This window comes from Pristiophorus japonicus, chromosome 9, assembly GCF_044704955.1.
Source record: "Pristiophorus japonicus isolate sPriJap1 chromosome 9, sPriJap1.hap1, whole genome shotgun sequence".
Lineage (NCBI taxonomy): Eukaryota > Metazoa > Chordata > Chondrichthyes > Pristiophoridae > Pristiophorus > Pristiophorus japonicus.
In genome coordinates, this window is record NC_091985.1 from 203610503 (window position 1) to 203633380 (window position 22878).

The 22878-nt window shown below is 46.2% G+C and overlaps 1 protein-coding gene across 8 annotated transcripts in view; it reads left to right on the plus strand.

Moving 5' to 3' along the window:
* The window catches only part of LOC139273455 (oocyte zinc finger protein XlCOF20-like), a 45428-nt gene that overhangs the window by 15382 nt on the left and 7168 nt on the right, over nt 1–22878 (plus strand). The window contains exons 2-4 of one of the 8 annotated variants that reach the window (XR_011595127.1): nt 520–682; nt 1339–1448; nt 16063–16146. The exons of 1 other annotated variant lie outside the window; for it this stretch is intronic. Coding sequence is in view for 1 of the 7 variants with exons in the window: in XM_070890361.1 (XP_070746462.1) it covers nt 6174–6510; nt 16063–16133 (408 nt within the window). In the remaining 6 variants the exon portion in view is untranslated. Of the gene's footprint in view, nt 1–519; nt 683–1338; nt 1449–5955; nt 6511–16062; nt 17618–19221; nt 19246–22878 lie in introns of those variants that run through there. 6 more of the 8 variants (XR_011595129.1, XR_011595130.1, XR_011595125.1 and 3 more) reach the window with 6 other exon arrangements.

Below are 22878 nucleotides of genomic sequence, written 5' to 3' on the forward strand. Positions count from 1 at the left end.
GGATAACTGAGTGAATCCCTTCTCACACACGGGGCAGGTGAACAGCCTCTCCCCAGTATAGTGTGTTGGTGTGCCAGCAGATTATTTCTGCTTTTAAAGCTCTTCTCACAGTCACAGCATTTAAAAAGTCTCTTATCAGTGTGAACTCACTTGTGTTCAGTGAGGTGAAATGGCCGAGTGAATCCCTTCTCACACACGGGGCAGGTGAACGGCCTCTCCCCAGTGTGACTGCGTCAATGAATTTCCAGATCAGACAGATAATTGAATCTCTTCCCACATTCCCACGGTTTCTCCGTGGTGCGGGTGTCCTTGTGTCTTTCCAGGTTGGACGATCAGTTGAAGCCTCGTCCACACACACAAGTGTACAGTGTCTCCCCGCTGTGAATGGAACAATGTTTTTTCAGGCTGTGTAACTGGTTAAAGCTCTTTCCACAGTCAATGCACTGGAATACTCTCACTCGGATGTGTGTGTCTCAGTGCTTTATCAGTCACACTGATGTTTGAAATCTTTTCCCACAGACAGAACAGACAATCAATTGTCCTTTCACGTTCAAAGGCCGATGATATTCAGGTCCTGGTGAATCGAGTGACTGTCAGATGTTGACGTGATGTTTGGGTTAAGATTCCCGTCTGTAAATCCTCTCCTAACACTCTGTAAAAGGATTCTACAAAAGTCAGCACTGTAAGTACAGGACAGAAATTCGGAACAGACAATTCTAGTTGCTATGGAACATTCTTTCCTCTCTTGTTCCCCTCAAGCTGTAAATCCCTGTCCCACAAACTCTCCCTCCTCCCTGTGCTGAAATCCAGACCCATCGCACATCTCCAACATTTCTTTCCTCCACTCCCAGTTTTCTCTCTCCCTCTGCTCTGGTTGGGTTCAGTTTTACACCCGCTGTGTGCAGAGTGAGAATAAAATCGATCAGTCAATGATTTTCTCTCCTGGTCACTGGAACCCTGAAGCCCCGCCCACTCGCTGCTCCTGCACCAAGATGGCCGCGCATGCGCCGTGCTGCACGGGGAATCATTCTGTCTTTCCTCCACCAAGATGCCGGCGCGTAACCCGGGCCTTTCACCGAGAAAAGGCCTCACAGCCGCCGTCTGGCAGAACACAGATCGGGCCGCTGGATCACATTTGAGCCCTTAGGCCGTTCTCCGGCTTTATAAACTGTGCGGCGCGGCCTACCCGCAGTTTATTAATCTCCCAACCCTGCTCCCGCCAAACTTCTCTATTATAAATAAAAACAGGAAATACTCAGCAGGTCAGGCAGCATCTGTGGAGAGAGAATCAGATTTAATAGACAGATCTTGTCTAACCAACTTCTTAAACCTTTTTAGATAATCCAAGTTATCTAGTGGGGCATATCCCAAATTAAATGGAGCATTGTACCTGGACATCCAAAGGCCTTTGATAAAGTATTGCTTGAGAGACTTCTTTACAAACTAAGGTCAGTAGTTTACATGGTGAAATGTCATCTTGATTAATTACTGTCGATGTGAAGCTAGGTTGCAAAGGGAGAATACTGAGTGGGTTACCCCAGGGGTCCATGCTGGAAATCCCTTCCGGTCTTGGTCGACAAAAGTGACCTTGACTCATAATCATAATATAAAAGTTAAATTTGGAGACGACACCAAGTTAGGAAAGAATGTGAATTCAGATGAGGCAACTAGGATCTTACAAAGGGAGTTTTCAAAGAATGAAATGGCAGATGAAACTCTATAGAAAAAAGCTCATCAGGGAAAAATAGAAATGTGTGTGAAAGAACTCGACAAGTGGGAAGGGTGTTAGTTGAGTCACCACTCATCAATCCTAAAAGGTGTGGCTCATCAATAAACAAAGGAAGCAGCATGTTGGATCATATTGTCAAATCAGTTCAATTCCAATACCCAGAGGTAATGCCGAAGCTGCCTGGTCACATTACACTTGGTATGCTGCATGTAGTCCTGGTCACCGGGATATTCTGGGAGCCATCCAGGTCTTACTGGAAATTGAGACGAAAGCAACAAGCTCCGATCCATGGTGTTAGAGGGAAGAGTTATGATGTACACAAGAGTGTAATCAGTCAAATAATGACATCGAGCCAAAGAAGGAGACATTAGGACAGGTGACCAAAAGCTTGGTCAAAGATCTAAGGGCCTCGGCAATTGAAGATACAGCCGGAAATGGTGGAGCGAGGGAAGTGGGAGTTGCACAAGAGGCCGGAGTTAGAGGAGCGCAGGGTCCCAGAGGGTTGCAAGGCTGGAGGATGAGAATTTTAAAGGCTGAAGCCACCAAAATAGAAAGCAGTCTCCCCAGAGAATGTGACTCAGTATTAATAGGAAGGATGTTACTTTAACTACTAAAGGTGCAGAAAGGTGTGCCATTGTCCATGTGTCAGTCTGTGGCTCAGTTGGTAACACCCTTGCCTGAGTCAGAAGGGTTGTTGGTTTTAGTCCTACTCCAGAGATGTCAGCACAAAAATCTAGGCTGAGGGAGCGCTGGACTGTCGGAGGTACCAATAAGACGTTAAACTGAGGTCCCATGTGCTTGCTCAGGTGGAGGTAAAAGATCTACTTCGAAGAAGAGCAGGGGAGTTATCAGAATATAAGAAATAGGAGCAGGAGTGGGCCGTACGGCCCCTCGGGTCTGCTCCACCATTCAACAAGATCATGGCTGATCCATCATGGACTCAGCTCCACTTCCTTGCCCGCTCTCCATAACCCTTTATTCCCTTAACGTTTAAGAAACTGTCTATTTCTGACTTAAATTTATTCAATGTTCCAGCTTCCACAGCTCTCTGAGGCAGCGAATTCCACAAATCCACAACCCTTTGAGAGAAGAAATTTCTCCTCATCTCAGTTTTAAATGGACGGCCCCTTATTCTAAGATCATGTCCTCTAGTTCTAGTCTCCCCTATCAGTGGAAACATCCTCTCTGCATCCACCCTGTCAAGCCCCCTCATAATCTTATACGTTTCAATAAGATCACCTCTCATTCTTCTCAATTCCAGTGAGGTAGAGACTCAACCTACTCAACCTTTCCTCATAAATCAACCCCCACATCTCCGGAATCAACCTAGTGAACCTTCTCTGAACTGCCTCCAAAGCAAGTATATCCCTGTGTCCTGGCCAAAACTTTGATTAGCCTGCTCCTATTTGTTATGTTTTTATGTTCTTATTCATCCATCAATCAACATCACTAAATAAACATTATCTGGCCATCATCACATTGCTGTTAATGGGATCTTGTTGTGCATAAAATGACTGCCGCGTTTCTTACATTACAACTGTGACTACACTTCAAAAAGTACTTCCTTGGCTGTAAAGCATTTGGGACGTCCAGATGGTTGTGAAAGGTGCTCTATAAATGCAAGTCTTTCCTTCTCTAAATATCACAAACAGATGCATAGTGAGGGAAACCAATCTCTGTACCTTAAACTAACAGCAACATGGGACGAGGGAAATGAATGACCTTTAAACGCCTGGTCCACTTGGCATTGAGTGTCTGAAACTCCGAATAGGAACTCCAGGGAAACACAATGCAGAAAATGGCGTATGCTCTTACCAGAGTGCTCCGTACATTGGAATACGCCCTATCTCCATCAGCAGGGGGGCAGCACGCAGGCTCGGGAAGGGCTGGTCCCCAGGGACTGCCTTCCTGCAGGGAGCATGCCCGGTGCGGCTCCGGGAGACTGAGCGGAGCGAGCGCGGCCTCAGCAACACCGAGTGTGGGTCTCAGGCCCCGAGTCAGAGCCGGCGGACGTGTGGCCAGGGCCCCGATACCAGGAAACCCCGGGGGAAGCGAGAGCCTCCCCCACACAAGGACAACAACAAGTTGCATTTATACAGCAGGCCCAGCAATTCTGGGCCGCCACTATCGGGGTGGGCGCTGGATGTGGCAGTCAGTGTCGGGTCTCCTGTGTGGGTCTGTTTGTTGCATCAGTTTGAGCTGGAGTGGGGATGGAGGAGAAGCTGCTGGGTTTAACCCCCAGTATTTCTGGGCCCAGTGGGACCAACAATTCCCCATGTGGGACTGTCGGGGGTGTTGGGTTCTGGGGGAGATTAGATTGTTAAACAGACACTGTCCACACAATATAAAAGAGTATTGTTTTTGGAACAAGTATTTCTGTTGAGACCTTTAGTCCATTTTACATATATACAGATTTTCAAAATTCATTCGATGTGGGCATATATTGCCAATTCCCAGTTTCCCGTTGAGAAGGTGATGGTGAGCCACCACCTCGAACCGCTGCAGTCCATGTGCTGAACGTGCTCCCACAATGAATTTTTCGAGGAGGGTAGGTGAGGGCAGTGCGTATAATATAGTGTATGTGCTTTTTAGCAAAGCTTTTGATAAGGTCCCACATGGCAGACTGGTCACGAAAGTAATAGCCCATGAGATCCAGGCAGACTGGTCACGAAAGTAATAGCCCATGGAATCCAGGGCGAAGTGGCAAGTTACGTCCAAAATTGGCTCAGAGGCAAGAAGCAAAGGATTATGGTTGATGGGTGTTTTTTTGACTGGACGGCTGTATCCAGTGGCGTTCCGCAGGGCTCAGTGCTGGGTTCCTTGCTTTTTATGGTATATATCAATGACTTGCACTTAAATGTTGGAGGTATGATTAAGAAGTTTGCAGATGATACAAAAATAGGCTGTGTGGTTGATAATGAAGAAGAAAGCTGCGGATTGCAAGAAGATATCAATGTACTGGTCAGGTGGGCGGAACAGGGACAAATGGAATTCAATCCAGATACGTGTGAGGTAACGCATTTGGGGAGGTCTAACAAGGCAAGGGGATACACATTAAATGGTACGACACTGAAAAGTGTAAAGGAACAAAGGGACCTTGGAGTGCATGTCCACAGATTCCTGAAGGGAGCAGGCCAGGTAGATAAGGTGGTTAAAAAGGCATATGGAATACTTACCTTTATTAATCGAAGCATGGAATACAAGAGCAAGGAGGTTATGCTTGAACTGTAAAAAACACTGGCTAGGCTGCAGCTGGAGTACTATGTGCAGTTCTGGTCACCACATTACAGGAAAGATGTAATTGCACTGGAAAGGTGCAGAGGAGATTTACAAGAATGTTGCGTAGACTGGAGAATTTTGGTTATGAGGAAAGATTGGAGATGCTGGGTCTGTTTTCTTTGGAACAAAGGAGGCTGAGGGGAGACCTGAATGAGGTGTATAAAATTATGAGGGGCCTGGATAGAGTCAATAGGAAGGACCTGTTTCCCTTGGCAGAGGGGTCAACAACCAGGGGGCACAGATTTAAAGTAATTGGGGGGAGGTATAGAGGAGATACGAGAGCAAATTTCTTTACTGTGGTCTGGAACTCGCTGCCTGAAAGGGTGGTAGAGGCAGAAACCCCACCACATTTAAAAAATAATTGGATGTGCACTTAAAGCTGGAAAGTGGGATTAGGCTGGATAGCTCTTGTTTGGCCGGCATGGACACGATGGGCCGAAATGGCCTCCTTCCGTGCTGTAAATTTCTGTGATTCTATGAATGTCAGGAAAGGAGTTCCAGGACTTTCACCCAGTGACGATGAAGGAAAAACGATATATATCCATGTCAGGGTGGTGTGAGACAGAGAGGGGAACTTGGTGGTGATGGTTTTTCCATGCACCTGCTGTCCTGGTCCATCCATCTGGAGGTCGCAGGTTTTGGAGGTTCTGTCAAAGTTCTGGTAAAGTTGCAGATGTATAAAATCCCTCCATTTTGCCCCGCCCACCTCGCTCTCCCCTCCCATAGAGACCAGAGTCTTGTGTAGACCCAGACCGGGTGGTAGGTTCCCTTCCCTGAAGGACATTAGTGACCAGTAGGGTATTAATGACAATACAGCAGCTTTCATGGTCACTTTTTATTGATGCCAGCCGCACAAATAACCAGATTAGTTCAGCTCAATTTCACAACCTGCCTTTGTGTTTTTCTCTCTCACCCTCCCCTTTTCCTGTTTGTAATTCATTTTACAGTGTGTTAAAATGGGAGGATTTGTAGACTGGAAGCTCAAACCAAACATCACATCAAGATCTAATAGAGTCATTTGATTAATCAGGACCAGAATATCATCGGCATTTGAATATAGAAGCAGAAAGCACCGTTCACAGTGGGGGAAAACTACGCGTGTTCTGTGTGTGGACAAGGCTTCAGCCGATCTTTCAATCTCGAAATACACAAGCGCAGTCACACCATGGAGAGGCCGTTCACCTGCTCCGTGTGTGGGAAGGGATTCACTCAGTCATCCCAACTGCTGATACACCAGCGAGTTCACACTGGGGAGAGGCCATTCATCTGCTCCACGTGTGGGAAGGGGTTCACTCGGTCATCCGACCTGCTGAAACATCAGCGAGTTCACACTGGGGAGAGACCATTCACCTGCTCTGAGTGTGGGAAGGGATTCACTCAGTCATCCACCCTGCTGACACACCAGCGAGTTCACACTGGGGAGAGGCCGTTCACCTGCTCTGAGTGTGGGAAGGGATTCACTCGGTCATCCAACCTGCTGACACATCATCAAGTCCACACCGGTGAGAAGCCGTTCACCTGCCCTGAGTGTGGAAAGGGATTCACTCAGTCTTCCACCCTGCTGAGACACCAGCGAGTTCACATTGGGGAGAGACCATTCACCTGCTCCGAGTGTGGGAAGGGATTCTCTAACTCATTCAACCTGCTAGCACACCAGCGAGTTCACACTGGGGAGAGGCCGTTCACCTGCTCTGAGTGTGGCATGGGATTTACTCGGTCATCACATCTGCTAAGACACCAGCGAGTTCACACTGGCGAGAGGCCGTTCACCTGCTCTATGTGTGGGAAGGCATTCACTCAGTCATTCACCTTGCTGAGACACCAGCGAGTTCACAAGTGATGCAAGATTTGGATTCTGCTTATTGCTGCTGTTAATCACATCCCGGACTGAATCGTGTTCATTCTGTCAGTTGGAGTTTTTTTCTGCTGATGTTAATAACCCCTATAACTGGGCTGGAGTTTAATATTTTGATATTTCAAATAACACAGTGTGGATATTTGATGTCTCCAAGATAAGAGGAGACTAATTGATGTCCTGTTACCGACTGCTCCATTTTTGGGCCTTTTCTCCTTTCTAACTCGAGATTATTTCAGTTCTCAGACCTTCAGTTACTCTCAGGGAAAAGTCCCACTTCCCCATACCTTCCAGAGTGCCTCTCCTAGCCTTGGTATCCAGCGAAGGTATCGGTAACACGCCCGGGATCACTGAACACAAAACCCAGTCTGTTAATCACTTTCAGCGACTGGGCTTAGCGTGTGTCCCACAGCATCTCTCACCTTCGATGTGTGAATAGAGCATCACGCCTGCAAACCTGGTTTCAATTTAAATTTGAATCAATTCAGGAAGTGTCTCCGTTTCTGTCTCTGTTTATATTACACTAGACCATGACTCTGTTTATATTACACTAGACCCTGTCTTATAGAAACACAGAAAATAGATGCAGGAGTAGGCCATTCGGCCCTTCGAGCCTGCACCACCATTCAATATGATCATGGCTGATCATGCAACTTCAGTACCCCATTCCTGCTTTCTCTCCATACCCCTTGATCCCTTTAGCCGTAAGAGCCACATCTAACTCTCTTTTGAATATATCTAATGAACTGGCCTCAACAACTTTCTGTGGTAGAGAATTCCACAGGTTCACAATTCTCTGAGTGAAGAAGTTTCTCCTCATCTCGGTCCTAAATGGCTTACTCCTTATCCTTCGACAGTGACCCCTGGTTCTGGACTTCCCCAACATCGGACACATTCTTCCTGCATCTAACCTGTCCAATCCCGTCAGAATTTTATATGTTTCTATGAGATCCCCTCTCATTCTTCTAAATTCCAGTGAATATAAGCCTAGTCGATCCAGTCTTTCTTCATATGTCAGTCCTGCCATCCCGGGAATCAGTTTGGTGAACCTTCGCTGCACTCCCTCAATAGCAAGAATGTCCTTCCTCAGATTAGGAGACCAAAACTGTGCACAATATTCCAGGTGAGGCCTCACCAAGGCCCTGAACAACTGTAGTAAGACCTCCCTGCTCCTATACTCAATTCCCCTAGCTATGAAGGCCAACATGCCATTTGCCTTCTTCACCACCTGCTGTACCCGCCAACTTTCAATGACTGATGTACCATGACACCCAGGTCTCGTTGCACCTCCCCTTTTCGTAATCTGTCACCATTCAGATAAAATTCTGTCTTCATGTTTTTGCCACCAAAGTGGATAATCTCACATTTATCTACACTATACTACATCTGCCATGCATTTGCCCACTCACCTAATCTGTCCAAGTCACTCTGTAGCCTCTTAGCATCCTCCTCACAGCTCACACTGCCAGCCAGCTTAGTGTCATCTGCAAACTTGGAGATATTACATTCAATTCCTTCGTCTAAATCATTAATATATATTGTAAATAGCTGGGGTCCCAGCACTGAACCTTGTGGCACCGCACTAGTCACTACCTGCCATTCTGAAAAGGACCCGTTTATTCCTACTCTTTGCTTCCTGTCTGCCAACCAGTTCTCTATCCACGTCAATATATTACCCCCAATACCATGTGCTTTCATTTTTGCACACCAATCTCTTGTGTGGGGCCTTGTCAAAAGCCTTTTGAAATTTTAAATACACCACATCCACTGATTCTCCCTTGTCCACTCTACTAGTTACATCCTCAAAAAATTCTAGAAGATTTGTCAAGCATGATTTCCCTTTCATAAATGCATGCTGACTTGGACCGATCCTGTCACTGCTTTCCAAATGCGCTGCTTTTACATCTTTAATAATTGATTCCAACATTTTCCCCACTACCAATGTCAGGCTAACCGGTCTATAATTCCCTGTTTTCTCTCTCCCTCCTTTTAAAAAAAAAAAGTGGTGTTACATTAGCTACCCCCCCAATCCATTGGAACTGATCCAGAGTCTATAGAATGTTGGAAAATGACCACCGCTGCATCCACTATTTCTAGGGCTACTTCCTTAAGTACTCTGGGATGCAGACTATCTGGCCCTGGGGATTTATCGGCCTTTAATCCCATCAATTTCCCTAACACAATTTCCTGACTAATAAGGATTTCCTTCAGTTCCTCCTTCTTGCTAGACCCTCGGTCCACTAGTATTTCCGGAATGTTGGTTTGTGTCTTCCTTAATGAAGACACAACCAAAGTATTTGTTCAACTGGTCTGCCAATTCTTTGTTCCCCATTATAAATTCACCTTATTCTGACTGCAAGGGACCTACATTTGTCTTCACTTATCTTTTTCTCTTCACATATCTATCGATGCTTTTGCAATCAGTTTTTATGTTCCCTGCAAGCTTACTCTCATGCTCTATTTTACCCCTCCTAATTAAATCCTTTGTCCTTCTCTGCTGAATTCTAAATTTCTCCCAGTCCTCAGGTTTGCTGCTTTTTCTGGCCAATTTATATGCCTCTTCCTTGGATTTAACACTATCCCTAATTTCCCTTGTTAGCGACAATTGGGCCACCTTCCCCGTTTTATTTTTACGCCAGACAGGGATGTACAATTGTTGAAGTTCATCCATGTGATCTTTAAATGTCTGCCATTGCCTATCCACCGTCAACCCTTTAAGTATCATTTGCCAGTCTACCCTAACCAATTCATGTCTCATACCATCAAAGTTACCTTTCTTTAAGTTCAGGACTCTAATCTCTGAATTAACTGTGTCACTCTCCATCTTAATGAAGAATTCTACCATATTATGGTCATTCTTCCCTAAAGGGCCTCGCAAACAAGATTGCTAATTAATCCTCTCTTATTACACAACACCCAGTCTTGGATGGCCAGCTCTCTAGTTGGTTCCTCGACATATTGGTCTCGAAAACCATCCCTTATACACTCCAGGAAATAATCCTCCACCGTATTGCTACCAATTTGGTCAGCCCAATCTATATGTAGATTAAAATCACCCGTGATAACTGCTGTACCTTTGTTGCACGCGTCCCTAATTTCCTGTTTGATGCTGTCCCCAACCTCATTACTACTGTTTGGTGGTTTGTTCACAACTCCCACTAGCGTTTTCAGCCCTTTGGTGTTCCGCAGCTCTACCCATACAGATTCCACATCATCCAAGCTAATGTCCATCCTTACTATTGCATTAATCTCCTCTTTAACCAGCAACGCTACCCCACCTCCTTTTCCTTTCTGTCTATCCTTCCTGAATATTGAATACCCCTGGATTTTGAGTTCCCAGCCTTAGTCACCTTGGAGCCATGTCTCCATACTCCCAATTACATCATATCCATTAACAGCTGTCTATGCAGTTAATTCATCCACCTTATTACGAATGCTAAATGCATTGAGACACAGAGCTTTCAGACTTGTTTTTTTTGTTTATATTACACTAGACCCTGTCTCTGTTTATATTACACTAGACCCTGTCTCTGTTTATATTACACTAGACCCTGTCTCTGTTTATATTACACTAGACCCTGTCTCTGTTTATATTACACTAGACCCTGTCTCTGTTTATATTACACTAGACCCTGTCCCTGTTTATATTACACTAGACTCTGTCTCTGTTTATATTACACGAGACCCTGTCTCTGTTTATATTACACTAGACCTTGTCTCTCCATGCAGTCCTGATGGAGTGCTGCACTGTCAGAGCTACTCTTTCCATTGAGAAGATAAGCCAAGGCCCCGCCTGGCCCCTCAGGTGAACATAAACATGCCATGGCATGATTTTGAAGAAGAGCAGGGGGATTGGTCCCCATGTTTGGGCCAATAATTATCCCTCAACCAACAACACTAACACAAGAAATAGGAGCAGGAGTAGGCCATTTGACCCCTCGAACCTGCTCCGCTGTTTAATAAGATGATGGGTGATCTAATCATGGACTCAGTTCCATTTCCCTGTCTGCTCCCCGTAACCCTTTATTCCCTTATCACTCAAAAATCTGTCTATCCCCGCCTTAAATATATTCAAAGACCCAACCTCCACAGCTCTCCCAGGCAGAGAATTCCACAGATTTACAACCCTCTGAGAAGAAATTCCTCCTCATCTCGGTTTTAAATGGGCAGCCTCTTATTCTGAGACTATGAGCCCTAGTTCTAGATTCCCCCTATGAGTGGAAATATCCTCATTGCATCCACCTTGTCAAGCCCCCTCATTATTTTATATTTTCGATAAGATCACCTCTCATTCTTCTGAACTCCAATGAGTATAGACCCAACCTACTCAAACTATCTTAATAAGTCAACCCCCTCATTTCAGGAATCAACCTAGTGAACCTTTTTTGAACAGCCTCCAATTCAAGTATATCCTTTCTTAAATACGGAGACCAAAACCGCACACAGTACTCCAGGTGTGGCCTCACCAATATCCCGTGCAGTTGTAGCAGGACTTCTCTGCTTTTATACTCTATCCCCCTTGCAATAAAGGCCTTGCTGTATACAACCAGCGCCTCACTGCTAACCTGATGACCCTTGATGACCCCGAGATGCAGAATGCCCACAGCGCTTGGTCTGCCATCCAGGCCACCATAACCAGTGCCTGAGAAGAGACGCTCGGTCACTCAACCAGGAAACACCAGGATTGGCTTGATGAGAATGACTAGGAGATCCAAGAGGTAATAAATCGCAAGTGCAGGGCATTTCTGAACCTAAAACAACAACCCAACTCGGAAGCAGCAAAGCAGCATTGCAGACGGCTTAAGGCCGATGTCCAACAAAAAACCCGCGAGCTCAAGAACAGATGGTAGGCGGAGAAAGCACAGGAGATTCAGCAGCTGGCCAACAGCCATGATGTGCAAGAATTCTTCACCGCAGTCGAGGCTACCTACTGCCCATGCATCCAAGGCCCCACCCCACTGCTGGCCAGGAATGGGGAGATACTCATCAAGGACACCGAGGCAGTCAGGATCCACTTCGAAGATCTCCTTAACCGACACTGTCTTTGACTTGAGTGTCCCCGCAGCATGCTACCCCCCACCATCTCAGCAAAACCCCAGCCCTGCACGTGGTAGAAAAGGCCATGCACCAGCTCAAGGACAACAAGGCAACGGGAGCGGATGGAATCCCCACTGCGGCACTAAAGTATGGCGGAGAGGCACTATTGGCATGAATGCATGACTTCATCTCTCTCATCTGGAAGGAGGAGAGCATGCCGGGAGATCTCAGAGATGCAGTAATCGTGACCATCTTTAAAAAAAGGGGACAAGTCTGACTGCGGCAACTACTGAGGAATCTCCCTTTTATCAGCCACTGGGAAAGTTATCGCTAGAGTCCTCCTCAACCGTCTTCTTCCTGTGGCTGAGGAGCTCCTCCTGGAGTCACAATGTGGATTTCATCCATTACGGGATACAATGGACATGATCTTTACGGCGCGACAGCTGCAAGAAAAATGCAGGAAACAGCACCAATCCTTGTACATGTCCCTCTTTGACCTTACAAAAGCCTTTGACACTGTCAACTGCGAGGGACTATAGAGTGTCCTCCTCCGTTTCGGCTGTCCCCAAAAGTTTGTCACCATCCTCCACCTGCTCCACGACAACATGCAAGCTGTGATCCTGACCAATGAATCCAATACAGACCCAATCCACGTCCAGACCGGGGTCAAACAGGGCTGCGACATCGATCTTTCTCGCTGTCATGCTCCACCTCACACTCAACAAGCTCCCCGCTGGAGTGGAACTAAACTCCAGAACCAGTGGGAACCTATTCAACCGTCAGCGTCTCCAGACCAGATCCCAGACCATCCCAACCTCTATCGTCGAACTACAGTATGCGAATGATGCTTGCATCTGCGCACATTCAGAGACTGAACTCCAAGTCATAGTCAACATCTTCACTGAGGCGTACGACAGCATGGGCCTTACACTAAACATCTGTAAGACAAAGGTCCTCCACCAACCTGACCCCACCACACAGCACTGCCCCCCAGCCATCAAGATCCACGGCGTGGATAACGTGGGCCACTTTCCATACCTCGGGAGCCTATTATCAGCAAGGGCAGACATCAACGACGAGGTTCAACACCGCCTCCAGTGCGCCAGTGCAGCCTTCGGCTGCCTGAGAGAGTGTTCGAAGATCAGGCCCTCAAATCTGCCACCAAGCTCATGGTCTACAGGACTGTAGTGATATACGCCCTCCTGTATGGCTCAGCGACGTGGACCATGTACAGTATCGCTGGAGAAATACCACCAAGTATGTCTCCGCAAGATCCTGCAAATCCCCTGTGAGGACAGATGCACCAATGTCAGCGTCCTCGATCAGGCCAACATTCCCAGCATCGAAGCACTAACCACACTCGACCAGCTCCGTTGGGCGGGCCACGTTGTTCGCATGCCTGACACAAGACTCCCAAAGCAAGCGCTCTACTTGGAAATCATACACGGCAAGCGAGCCCCAGGTGGGCAGAGGAAATGTTTCAAGGGCACCCTCAAAGCCTCCTTGATAAAATGCAACATCCCCACTGACACCTGGGAATCGCTGGCCAAAGACCACCCTAATTGGAGGAAGTGCATCCGGGAGGGCGCTGAGTACCTCGAGTCTCATCACCGAGAGCATGCAGAAAGCAAGCACAGGCAGCGGAAAGAGTGTGCGGCAAACCAGTCCCACACACCCTTTCCTTCAACGACTGTCTGTCCCACCTGTGACAGAGACTGTAATTCCCATATTAGACTGTTCAGTCACCTAAGAACTCGCTTTTAGGGTGGAAGCAAGTCTTCCTCGATTTTGAGGGACTGCCTATGAGAGTGATTATGACCCTGTGCAGTTATAGCAGGACTTCTCTGCTTTTATACTCTATCCATCTTGCAATAAAGGCAAAGATTCCATTTGCCTTCCTGATTACTTGCTGTACCTGCATACTAACTTTTTGTGTTTCATGCACAAGGACCCCCTCTGTACTGAAGCACCTTGCAATTTTTCTCCAATTAAATTATAATTTGCTTTTCTATTTTTTCTGACAAAGTGGATAACCTCACATTTTCCTACATTATACTCCATCTGCCAATTTTTTGCTCACTCACTTAACCTGTCTATATCCCTTTGCTGATTTTTTGTGTCCTCACAATTTGCTTTCCCACCCATCTTTGTGTCATCAGCAAACTTGGTAACATTACATTCGGTCCCTTCATCCAAGTCATTAATATAGATTGTAAATAGTTGAGGTCCCAGCACCGATCCCTGTGTCCACTAGTCACTGTTTGCCAACCGGAAAATGACCCATTTATCCTGATTCTCTGTTTTCTGTTAGTTAGCCCATCCTCTATCCATGCTAATATATTACCCCCAACCTGGTGAACTTTTATTTTGTGCAGTAACCTTTTATGTGGCACTTTATCAATGCCTTCTGGAAATCCAAATATACCACATCCACTGGCTCTCCCTTATCTACCCTGCTCGTTCCATCCTTGAAGAACTCCAGCAAATTTGTCAAACATGATTTCCCTTTTGTAAAACCATGCTGACTCTGCTTGATTGAATTATGCTTTTCCAAATGTCCTGCTACTGCTTCCTTAATAGCGGACTCCAACATTTTCCCAACGACAGATTTTAGGCTAACCGGTCTATAGTTTCCTGCTTTCTGTCTGCCTCTTTTTTTAAACAGGGGCGTTACATTTGTGGTTTTCCAATCTGCTGGGACCTCCCCAGATTCCAGGGAATTTTGGTAAATTACAACCAATGCATCCACTATCTCTGCAGCCACTTCTTTAAGGACCCTAGGATGCAAGCCATCAGGTCCAGGGGATTTGTCCGCTTTTAATCCCATTATTTCACCGAGTACTACTTCTTCAGTGATAGTGATTGTATTAAGTTCCTCCCTCCCTATAACCCCTTGATTATCCGCTATTGGGATGCTTCTAGTGTCTTGTACGTGAAGACCGATACAAAAGATTTGTTCAAAATGTCTGCCATTTCCTTGTTCCCCATTATTAATTCCCCAGTCTCATCCTCTAGGGGACCAACATTTACTGCTCATTCATCACATTGCTGATTGTTGGATATTGTGCCCAATATGGCTGCCGCATTTCCTACATTACAACAGTGACTACATTTCAAAGAACTTCATTGGCTGTGCAGCACTTTGTGACCTCTCAGGTGGTGAAAGGCGCTATAGAAATGCAAGACTTTCCTTCCTTCTTATTGATGGATGAGATTTGTTTGGAATGATGCTCGAATGATGCATTTCCATGCCTAAGAAGGAGAAATATGACGCACATGGAGAGAAACAGACACACAACAATGTGCTCCACACACAATGAATGGCTTTGAAATGTTACTAATCAACAAAAGGGGCAGTCAGGTTTTTGACAGGGCAGTGAAATAAATGAGTTTGCGATGGTTGAGAGAATGATGTTAATCGGGATGTGTGAATAAGTCCTTTCCCTTCCTCTAATGGTACCACAGAATCTTAGTAGTTCACTGCACAGAAAGAGGCCAATAGGCCCATCATCCGTGCTGGATCTGTGCTGGAAGAAACTAAAGCTAATTGCACTGGTCCGCTCTCTCCGCATAGCTCTGTATCATCCTTGCCTTGTTCCAATGGTCCCTTAAAAGATGTAATGGTCTATGTCACAAAACTGCAACCTAACTCACTTCACCTCTCTTCTCTTTCTGTCTCAGACAGTACCTAACTCACTTAAATCCTTCTATTTTCTGATCTCCCTCTTTGGGAGAAATAACAGTTTTACTTCCCTTCATTTCTCCCAGTGATAAACCCTCAGTCCGTCTCCTCCTTAGTGAACGTGTGAAAACTCAAATATTCTTTAAAATGAGAATTGGGAATAGTCATATTGAGATGCTGAGTTCTTGGTGCTGTCAGGGTGAGGCCTGTGTGTGGGTCTTGGTGCTGTCAGGGTGAGACCTGTGTGTGGGTCTTGGTGCTGTCAGGGTGAGACCTGTGTGTGGGTCTTGGTGCTGTCAGGGTGAGGCCTGTATGTGGGTCCTGGTGCTGTCAGGGTGAGGCCTGTGTATGTGGGTCTTGGTGCTGTCAAGGTGAGGCCTGTGTGTGGGTCTTGATGCTGTCAGGGTGAGGCTGCCCTCACAGACAGGAAGCCTGTTCATGGCGATAACATCAAACTGACGCCTGCTATTTCATTCTCAGGCAACACGACTTCCTGCTGCCGGCTCCAAACCGCATCTATTTATGAAGCCCAGAAAGATGAAAAAGAATGAAATAAAGAGACTTAAAAGTGAAGGAGACACAAGGTGATGAGAGACAGAAAATAAATCCAGGGACCACAATCTGGTGGAAACATCTGAGAAGGCGGCCTGTATCTGGCCACACATTGTGGTGACATTTGTAAATGAGCCTATTGTTTGTGTTTGGAGTCTCCATTCCCGGACAGGACTGGCGCTGTGTGTGGATCAATCACTCAGCTCCCTCTGCTCTCTGAAGCCGGGAGATGGGAGTTTGCTCCCTGTCAGTTTATATGAGGATATTTTTTTTTATGCAACAAGTTGTGATCTGGATTGCACTGCCAGAAAGGGTGGTGGAAGCAGATTCAATAATAACTTTCAGAAGAGAATTGTATATTGACTTGACTGAAAAATAACTGACAGTGCTATGGGGAATGATCAGGGCAGTGGGGTAATTGGATTTTCCTTTCACAGAGCCAGTACAGGCACGATGGGCCGAATGGCCTCCTTCTGTGATGTATCATTCTGTCTCTCACCACCTTGTGTCACCTTCCCTTTTAAGTCTCTTTCCCTATTTATTTCACTCTTTTTCATCTTTCTGGGCTTCATAAATAGAGGCAGAGACTGCAACATTGGACAGAATACACCAGCTGGGGCCTAATCTGTGAATTATAAAGCTTTAGCAATAACATCCTTGCTTCAGTATGAAAACAGTGGGCAAAATAAACAGGTATTTACTCTCAGTAGAGTTTCTGTCCCTTCTGGAGAAGGCAATGAACTGTCTATTTTAACACCAGAACCTCCCTTTGTTGCAGTGACACTAAAAACCCAGGGAGTAATTTCCACCTTCACTCCCGGGCAGTAATCCTGCCCCAGGATCAATGACCTGGAATCTGCTAAAGGGTCCGGGGCCTTACTTAGGGCCTGAACAGGGCTCACGGCAACTTTCAGCTTTCAGTCCGCTTCAGCCCCTTTATTGTTACACCAGACCTCGCTTCTGTTGTTACCACTTCCCCATGTTATTCTTCAACCAGATCCCATTTCCACTCTTGTAACACTACACACCCTCCTGGTTAATATTACACCAACCACACATCTATTGTATAGGAACAGGAAGAGCCTGTTCAGCCCATCGAGCCTGTTCCGCCAATCAATAAGATCATAGCTGATCTGTTCCATAACTCCATCTATCCTCCTTGGCTTCATATCCCTTAATCCCTTGACTAGCAAAAATCTATCACTCTCAGATTTAAAATGATTGATTGAGTATCTACGGCTTTCTGTGAGGGAGTTGCACGCTTCTACCATATCATCATAGGCAGTCCCTCGGAATCGAGGAAGACTTGCTTCCACTCTTAAAATGAGTTCTTAGGTGGCTGAACAGTCCAATACGAGAACCACAGTCCCTGTCACAGGTGGGACAGATAGCCGTTGAGGAAAAGGGTGGGTGGGACTGGTTTGCCGCACGCTCTTTCCGCTGCCTGCGCTTGTTTTCTGAATGCTCTCGGCGATGAGACTCAAGGTGCTCAGCGCCCTCCTGGATGCACTTCCTCTACTTAGGGCGGTCTTGGGCCAGGGACTCCCAGGTGTCAGTGGGGATGTTGAACTTTATCAGGGAGGCTTTGAGGGTGTCCTTGTAACGTCTCCTCTGCCCACCTTTGGCTTGTTTGCCGTGAAGGAGTTCCGAGTAGAGCGCTTGCTTTGGGAGTCTCGTGTCTGGCATGTGGACGATGTGGCCTGCCCAGCGGAACTGATCAAGTGTGGTCAGTACATCAATGCTGGGGATGTTGGCCTGGTCGAGGACGCTAATGTTGGTGCGTCTGTCCTCCCAGTGGATTTGTAGGATCTTGCGGAGACATCGTTGGTGGTATTTCTCCAGCGACTTGAAGCTTCTACCACCCTTGGTATGAATAAGTGTTCCCTAACTTCTCCCCTGAATGACCAGGCTCTGATTTTAAGGCTAGGTCCCCTTGTTCTAGACTCTCCCACCAACAGAAAAGGTTTCTCTCTGCCCTATCAATTCCTTTCAAAATGCTAAAAATCTCCGTCAAACCACCTTCTATATTCCAGAGAATACAAGCCAACCACACATCTATAGTTATTGGACAAACAGAAAGACTTGCATTTGTACAACACCTATCATAACCTCTGCACCTTTACAACTATTTTTGTTGTAAATATTAATCAAGTGACCCCTGATTAAAGGGGGGTAGAGGCACTAAAACCGACAAAATAAACCAATTGAACTTTGGACGGTAAACTTAAATCAAATTAAAATTTGGTTGCCGGGGGTGATGATGCACTCCAGTGCCCACCTCTTGCGGAAGGCTGTAAGCATACCGGTGGACACCGCATGCTCCATCTCCAGGGACACCCTGGCTCGGATGTAACCACGGAAGAGAGGCTGAACGACTCCCTCGACCACCCGCTGCCTGGACCGGTTGATGGCCACGCCCAGCAGCAGTCCTACGAGGAGGCCCTGCGACCTACCCACTCCCCTCCGCACAGGGTGCCCAAAGATCAGGAGTGTGGGACTGAAGTGCAACCAGAATTTGAGGAGCAGCCCCTTCAAATATTGGCAGAGGGGCTGCAACCAACATTGTACATTAACATGGAATGTCCGCACCTTTACATCCAATGAAGTGAAGTCACTGTTGTAATGTAGAAACTTAGCAGATATTTTTTTTCCACAGTAAGATCACACAAAGGGCAATGTGAGATGACAAGATAATCAGTTTTTAGTTAATTTGGGTGCAGGGTAAATGGACGCAGAGGAGGCCTTGGTTCAACATCTCATCGGAAAGATGACACTAGTGCAGCACACCCTCAGCACTCAGGGAGTGTCGGCCTAGGTTATGGGCTCGGGACTCTGGATGGGAATTGAACCCACGATCCTCTGACCCAGGGGCGAGAGTGCTACCACTGAGCCAAGGCTGACACAAACTGTTCCCTGTTCCCATTACACTAGACCGTGCCTGTGTTATTACACTAACCCCACCCATTCATACTGCAGTGGGCCTTCACTCTGTTATTAGACACTCGGCAAACAATTTGCAGTTATAACAATAGGCCCTGATTTGCACGTACTATAAGATGAAACCCAATCTTTGTTTTGTTGCACTAGATCCAGCATTGTGTTCAGTGTAACACTCGAGTCTGCCTGTTATTCATCATAGGCGGTCCCTCGAACGAGGATGCCTTGCTTCCACAAGAGTTCACAGATGTTTGAATGAAGGACCCGATATTCCAGTCCTGAACTCCAATTGAAGGGTGGGAGATGTCTGTGCGTGGATTTTTTTTAATGTGTGGTGACCATTGCACATCAGCTACCACACGGGCTTAACAGAGCTAAGCCTTTATCCAGTGACAAGGATTGAACCAGGGCGACTGGAGACCTGAACATAACAATAGTTATAATAATAGAGGCATGCACTAGAACTGGAATAACAGGGGCAGGTTATTTTTCAATCAAAGCAGAAGCCGTGTCTAGTGGAACAATTCCAGAGACACTTCTGAGCCCTGTACCCTCATTCGTCGCACCATTATTATTGGATCAAGCACTGTCTATGTTACTCTCACAGTGAGCCATGCATTTGCTGTTATTACTCTGGACCCTGTCTCTGCTTTTGTTGTATGAGACCCTGTCTCTGGAATTGTTCCACTAGACACGGCTTCTGCTTGGATTGTAAAATAACCTGCCCCTGTTATTCCAGTTCTAGTACACGCCTCTATTATTATAACTATTGTTATGTTCAGAATAACTCCACAAGACAGTATACTGTAAGCTCAAAATGGTGTGACCTTAGTCTCTTTAATAAAACTCCAGAGTGCCAAAGCAGCATGGCAGACAACCTTTTATACTTGCTTGCACGAGGTGTGCAGGTGATCCTTGGGCTCCAACAGGTGCGCCCTCTGGTGGCAAGTCTTACACAATTATAAAGTTTACAGACATAACAATTATAGATCTTGTCTCTGTTGTATTCAATAGAGTATGTTTCTGGTATTGCTAAAGCAGACCCGGCTTCTGTTAGTGTTTCACCTCTTTCTTTTATTATTACACAAAATATCGTTTCTTTTATTATCTCACCAAGATTGGTTTCTTCTCATTTTACGCTGAGCCCAGTCTCAGTTATTACTGCACTAGACCATTCCCAAAAATGTTGGAAGTAGTTGGGGAGGAAACAGTGAAGGTAGCAGTCAAGAAAAGAAGACTGGAGACAGAAATAGAGAAATACTCTGGAGAGTGGCAAGTGTTTCATTCCTTTCCAAACAAAGGACATAATAAGTCAGAGAATTACAGATTTATTAACCTCACATCAGGTGTAGGTACATTTTCATTTCTACCATCACTTGCACCAACCATCCCACACTGGAGGTAAATAAGAACCTATGAACATAAGAAATAGGAGCAGGAGTAGGCCACACAGCCCCTCGAGCCTGCTCCGCCATTTAATACAATCATGGAAGATCTGATCATTGACTCGGGTTCACTTCCCTGCCCGCTCTCCATAACCCCTTATTCCCTTTTCATTTAAGAAACTCTCTAATTCTGTCTTAAGTTTATTCAATGTCCCAGCTTCCACAGCACTCTGAGGGAGCGAATTCTACAGATTCACAACCCTCCGAGAGAAGAAATTTCTCCTCATCTCAGTTTTAAATGGGGGGACCCTTATTCTAAGATCATGCCCCTTAGTTCTAGTCTCCCCTGTCAGTGGAAACATCCTCTCTGCATCCACCTTGTCAAGCCCCCTCATAATCTTATATGTTTCGATAAGATCAGCTCTCATTCTTCTGAATTCCAATGAGCAGAGGCCCAATTTACTCAACCATCCCTCATAAGTCAACCCTCTCATCTCCGGAATCAACCTTGTGAACCTTCTTCGAACTGCCTCCAAATCAAATATATCCTTTCGTAAATATGGAAACCAAAACTGCATGCAGTATTCCAGGTGTGGCCTCACCAATACCCTGTACAACTGCAGCAAGACTTCCCTGATTTTATACTCCATCCCCTTTGCAATAAAGGCCAAGATTCCACTGGCCTTTCTGATCACTTGCTGTACCTGGATAATAACCTTTTGTGTTTAATGCACAAGTACCCCCAGGTTCCACTGTATTGCAGCACTTTGCAATCTTTCTCCATTTAAATAATAATTTGCTCTTTGATTTTTTTTCTGCCAAAGTGCATGACCTCACACTTTCCAACATTATACTCCATCTACCAAATTTTTGCCCACTCACTTAGCCTGTTTATGTCCTTTTGCAGATTTTTCGTCTCCTCCTCACACATTGCTTTTCCTCCCATCTTTGTATCATCAGCAAACTTGGCTACGTTACACTTGGTCACTTCCTCCAAGTCGTCAATATAGATTGTAAATAGTTGGGGTCCCAGCACTGATCCCTATGGCACCCCACTGGTTACTGCTTGCCAACCCGAGAATGAACCATTTATCCCTACTCTCTGTTTTCTGTTCATTAGCCAATCCTCTATCCATGCTAATATATTACTCCCAACCCTCTGAACTTTTATCTTGTGCAGTAACCTTTTATGTGGCGCCTTGTTAAATGCCTTCTGGAAGTCCAAATATACCACATCCACTGGTTCCCCTAACAGACTCGAGGGACTGAATGGCCTCCCCCTGTTCCTTATGTAACAGACTCGAGGGACTGAATGGCCTCCCCCTGTTCCTTATGTAACAGGCTCATGGGACTGAATGGCCTCCTCCTGTTCCTTATGTAACAGGCTCGTGGGACTGAATGACCTCCTCCTGTTCCAATGTAACAGACTCGAGGGACTGAATGGTCTCCTGTTCCTTATGTAACAGACTCAAGGGACTGAATGGCCTGCCCCTGTTCCTTATATAACAGGCTCGAGGGACTGAATGGCCTGCCCCTGTTCCTTATGTAACAGGCTCAAGGGATTGAATGGACTCCTCCTGTTCCTTATGTAACAGGCTCAAGGGATTGAATGGTCTCCCCTGTTCCTTATGTAACAGACTCGAGGGACTGAATGGCCTCCTCCTGTTCCTTATGTAACAGGCTCGAAGGGATGATTTGCCTCCAGGTTCCATGTGCTGAAAGGCCTCCTCAAGTTCCCAGATCCAGGGACTGTTCTTCCCCATTGTTTTGGAAATAGCATCGGGCAGTAAACAGGAGCTCAATGCTTCTTGCCCACCAGCTCTCTGATCGGGCTCCTCGCGCTGATTATGTTTTCTCATCTCGCTCAAACGTCCCAAAATATTACTTTCTTTTCCATCACCTCTAGAGTTATTACCCAAGTTTGCATCAAGCAAATCGTGATCTCACCAGTAACAGCACTTTCCCGACGGTTATCCACGAGGATGCTTCTGACATTTTCTTCTGTGTAATTGTTAACTACCGTAAGTAACTGAAAAGCTTAATTTCTACAGCAACAGCAAACACTTGCATTTATGACAGATACAGAATGAATCCCTCACTCACTCATCATCATCATAGGCAGTCCCTCGGAATCGAGGAAGACTTGCTTCCATTCCTGAAGTGAGTTCTTTGGTGGCTGAATAGTCCGATGTGAGAGCCACAGACTGTCACGGGTGGGACAGACAGTCGTTGAGGGAAGGGGTGGGTGGGACTGGTTTGCCGCACGCTCCTTCCGCTGCCTGCACTTGACCTCTTCACACTCTCGGTGTTGAGACTCGAAGTGCTCTACGTCCTCCCGGTGAACTTTCTCCACTTAGGGTGATCTTTGGCCAGGGACTTCCAGATGTCAGTGATGATGTCACACATTATCAGGGAGGCTTTG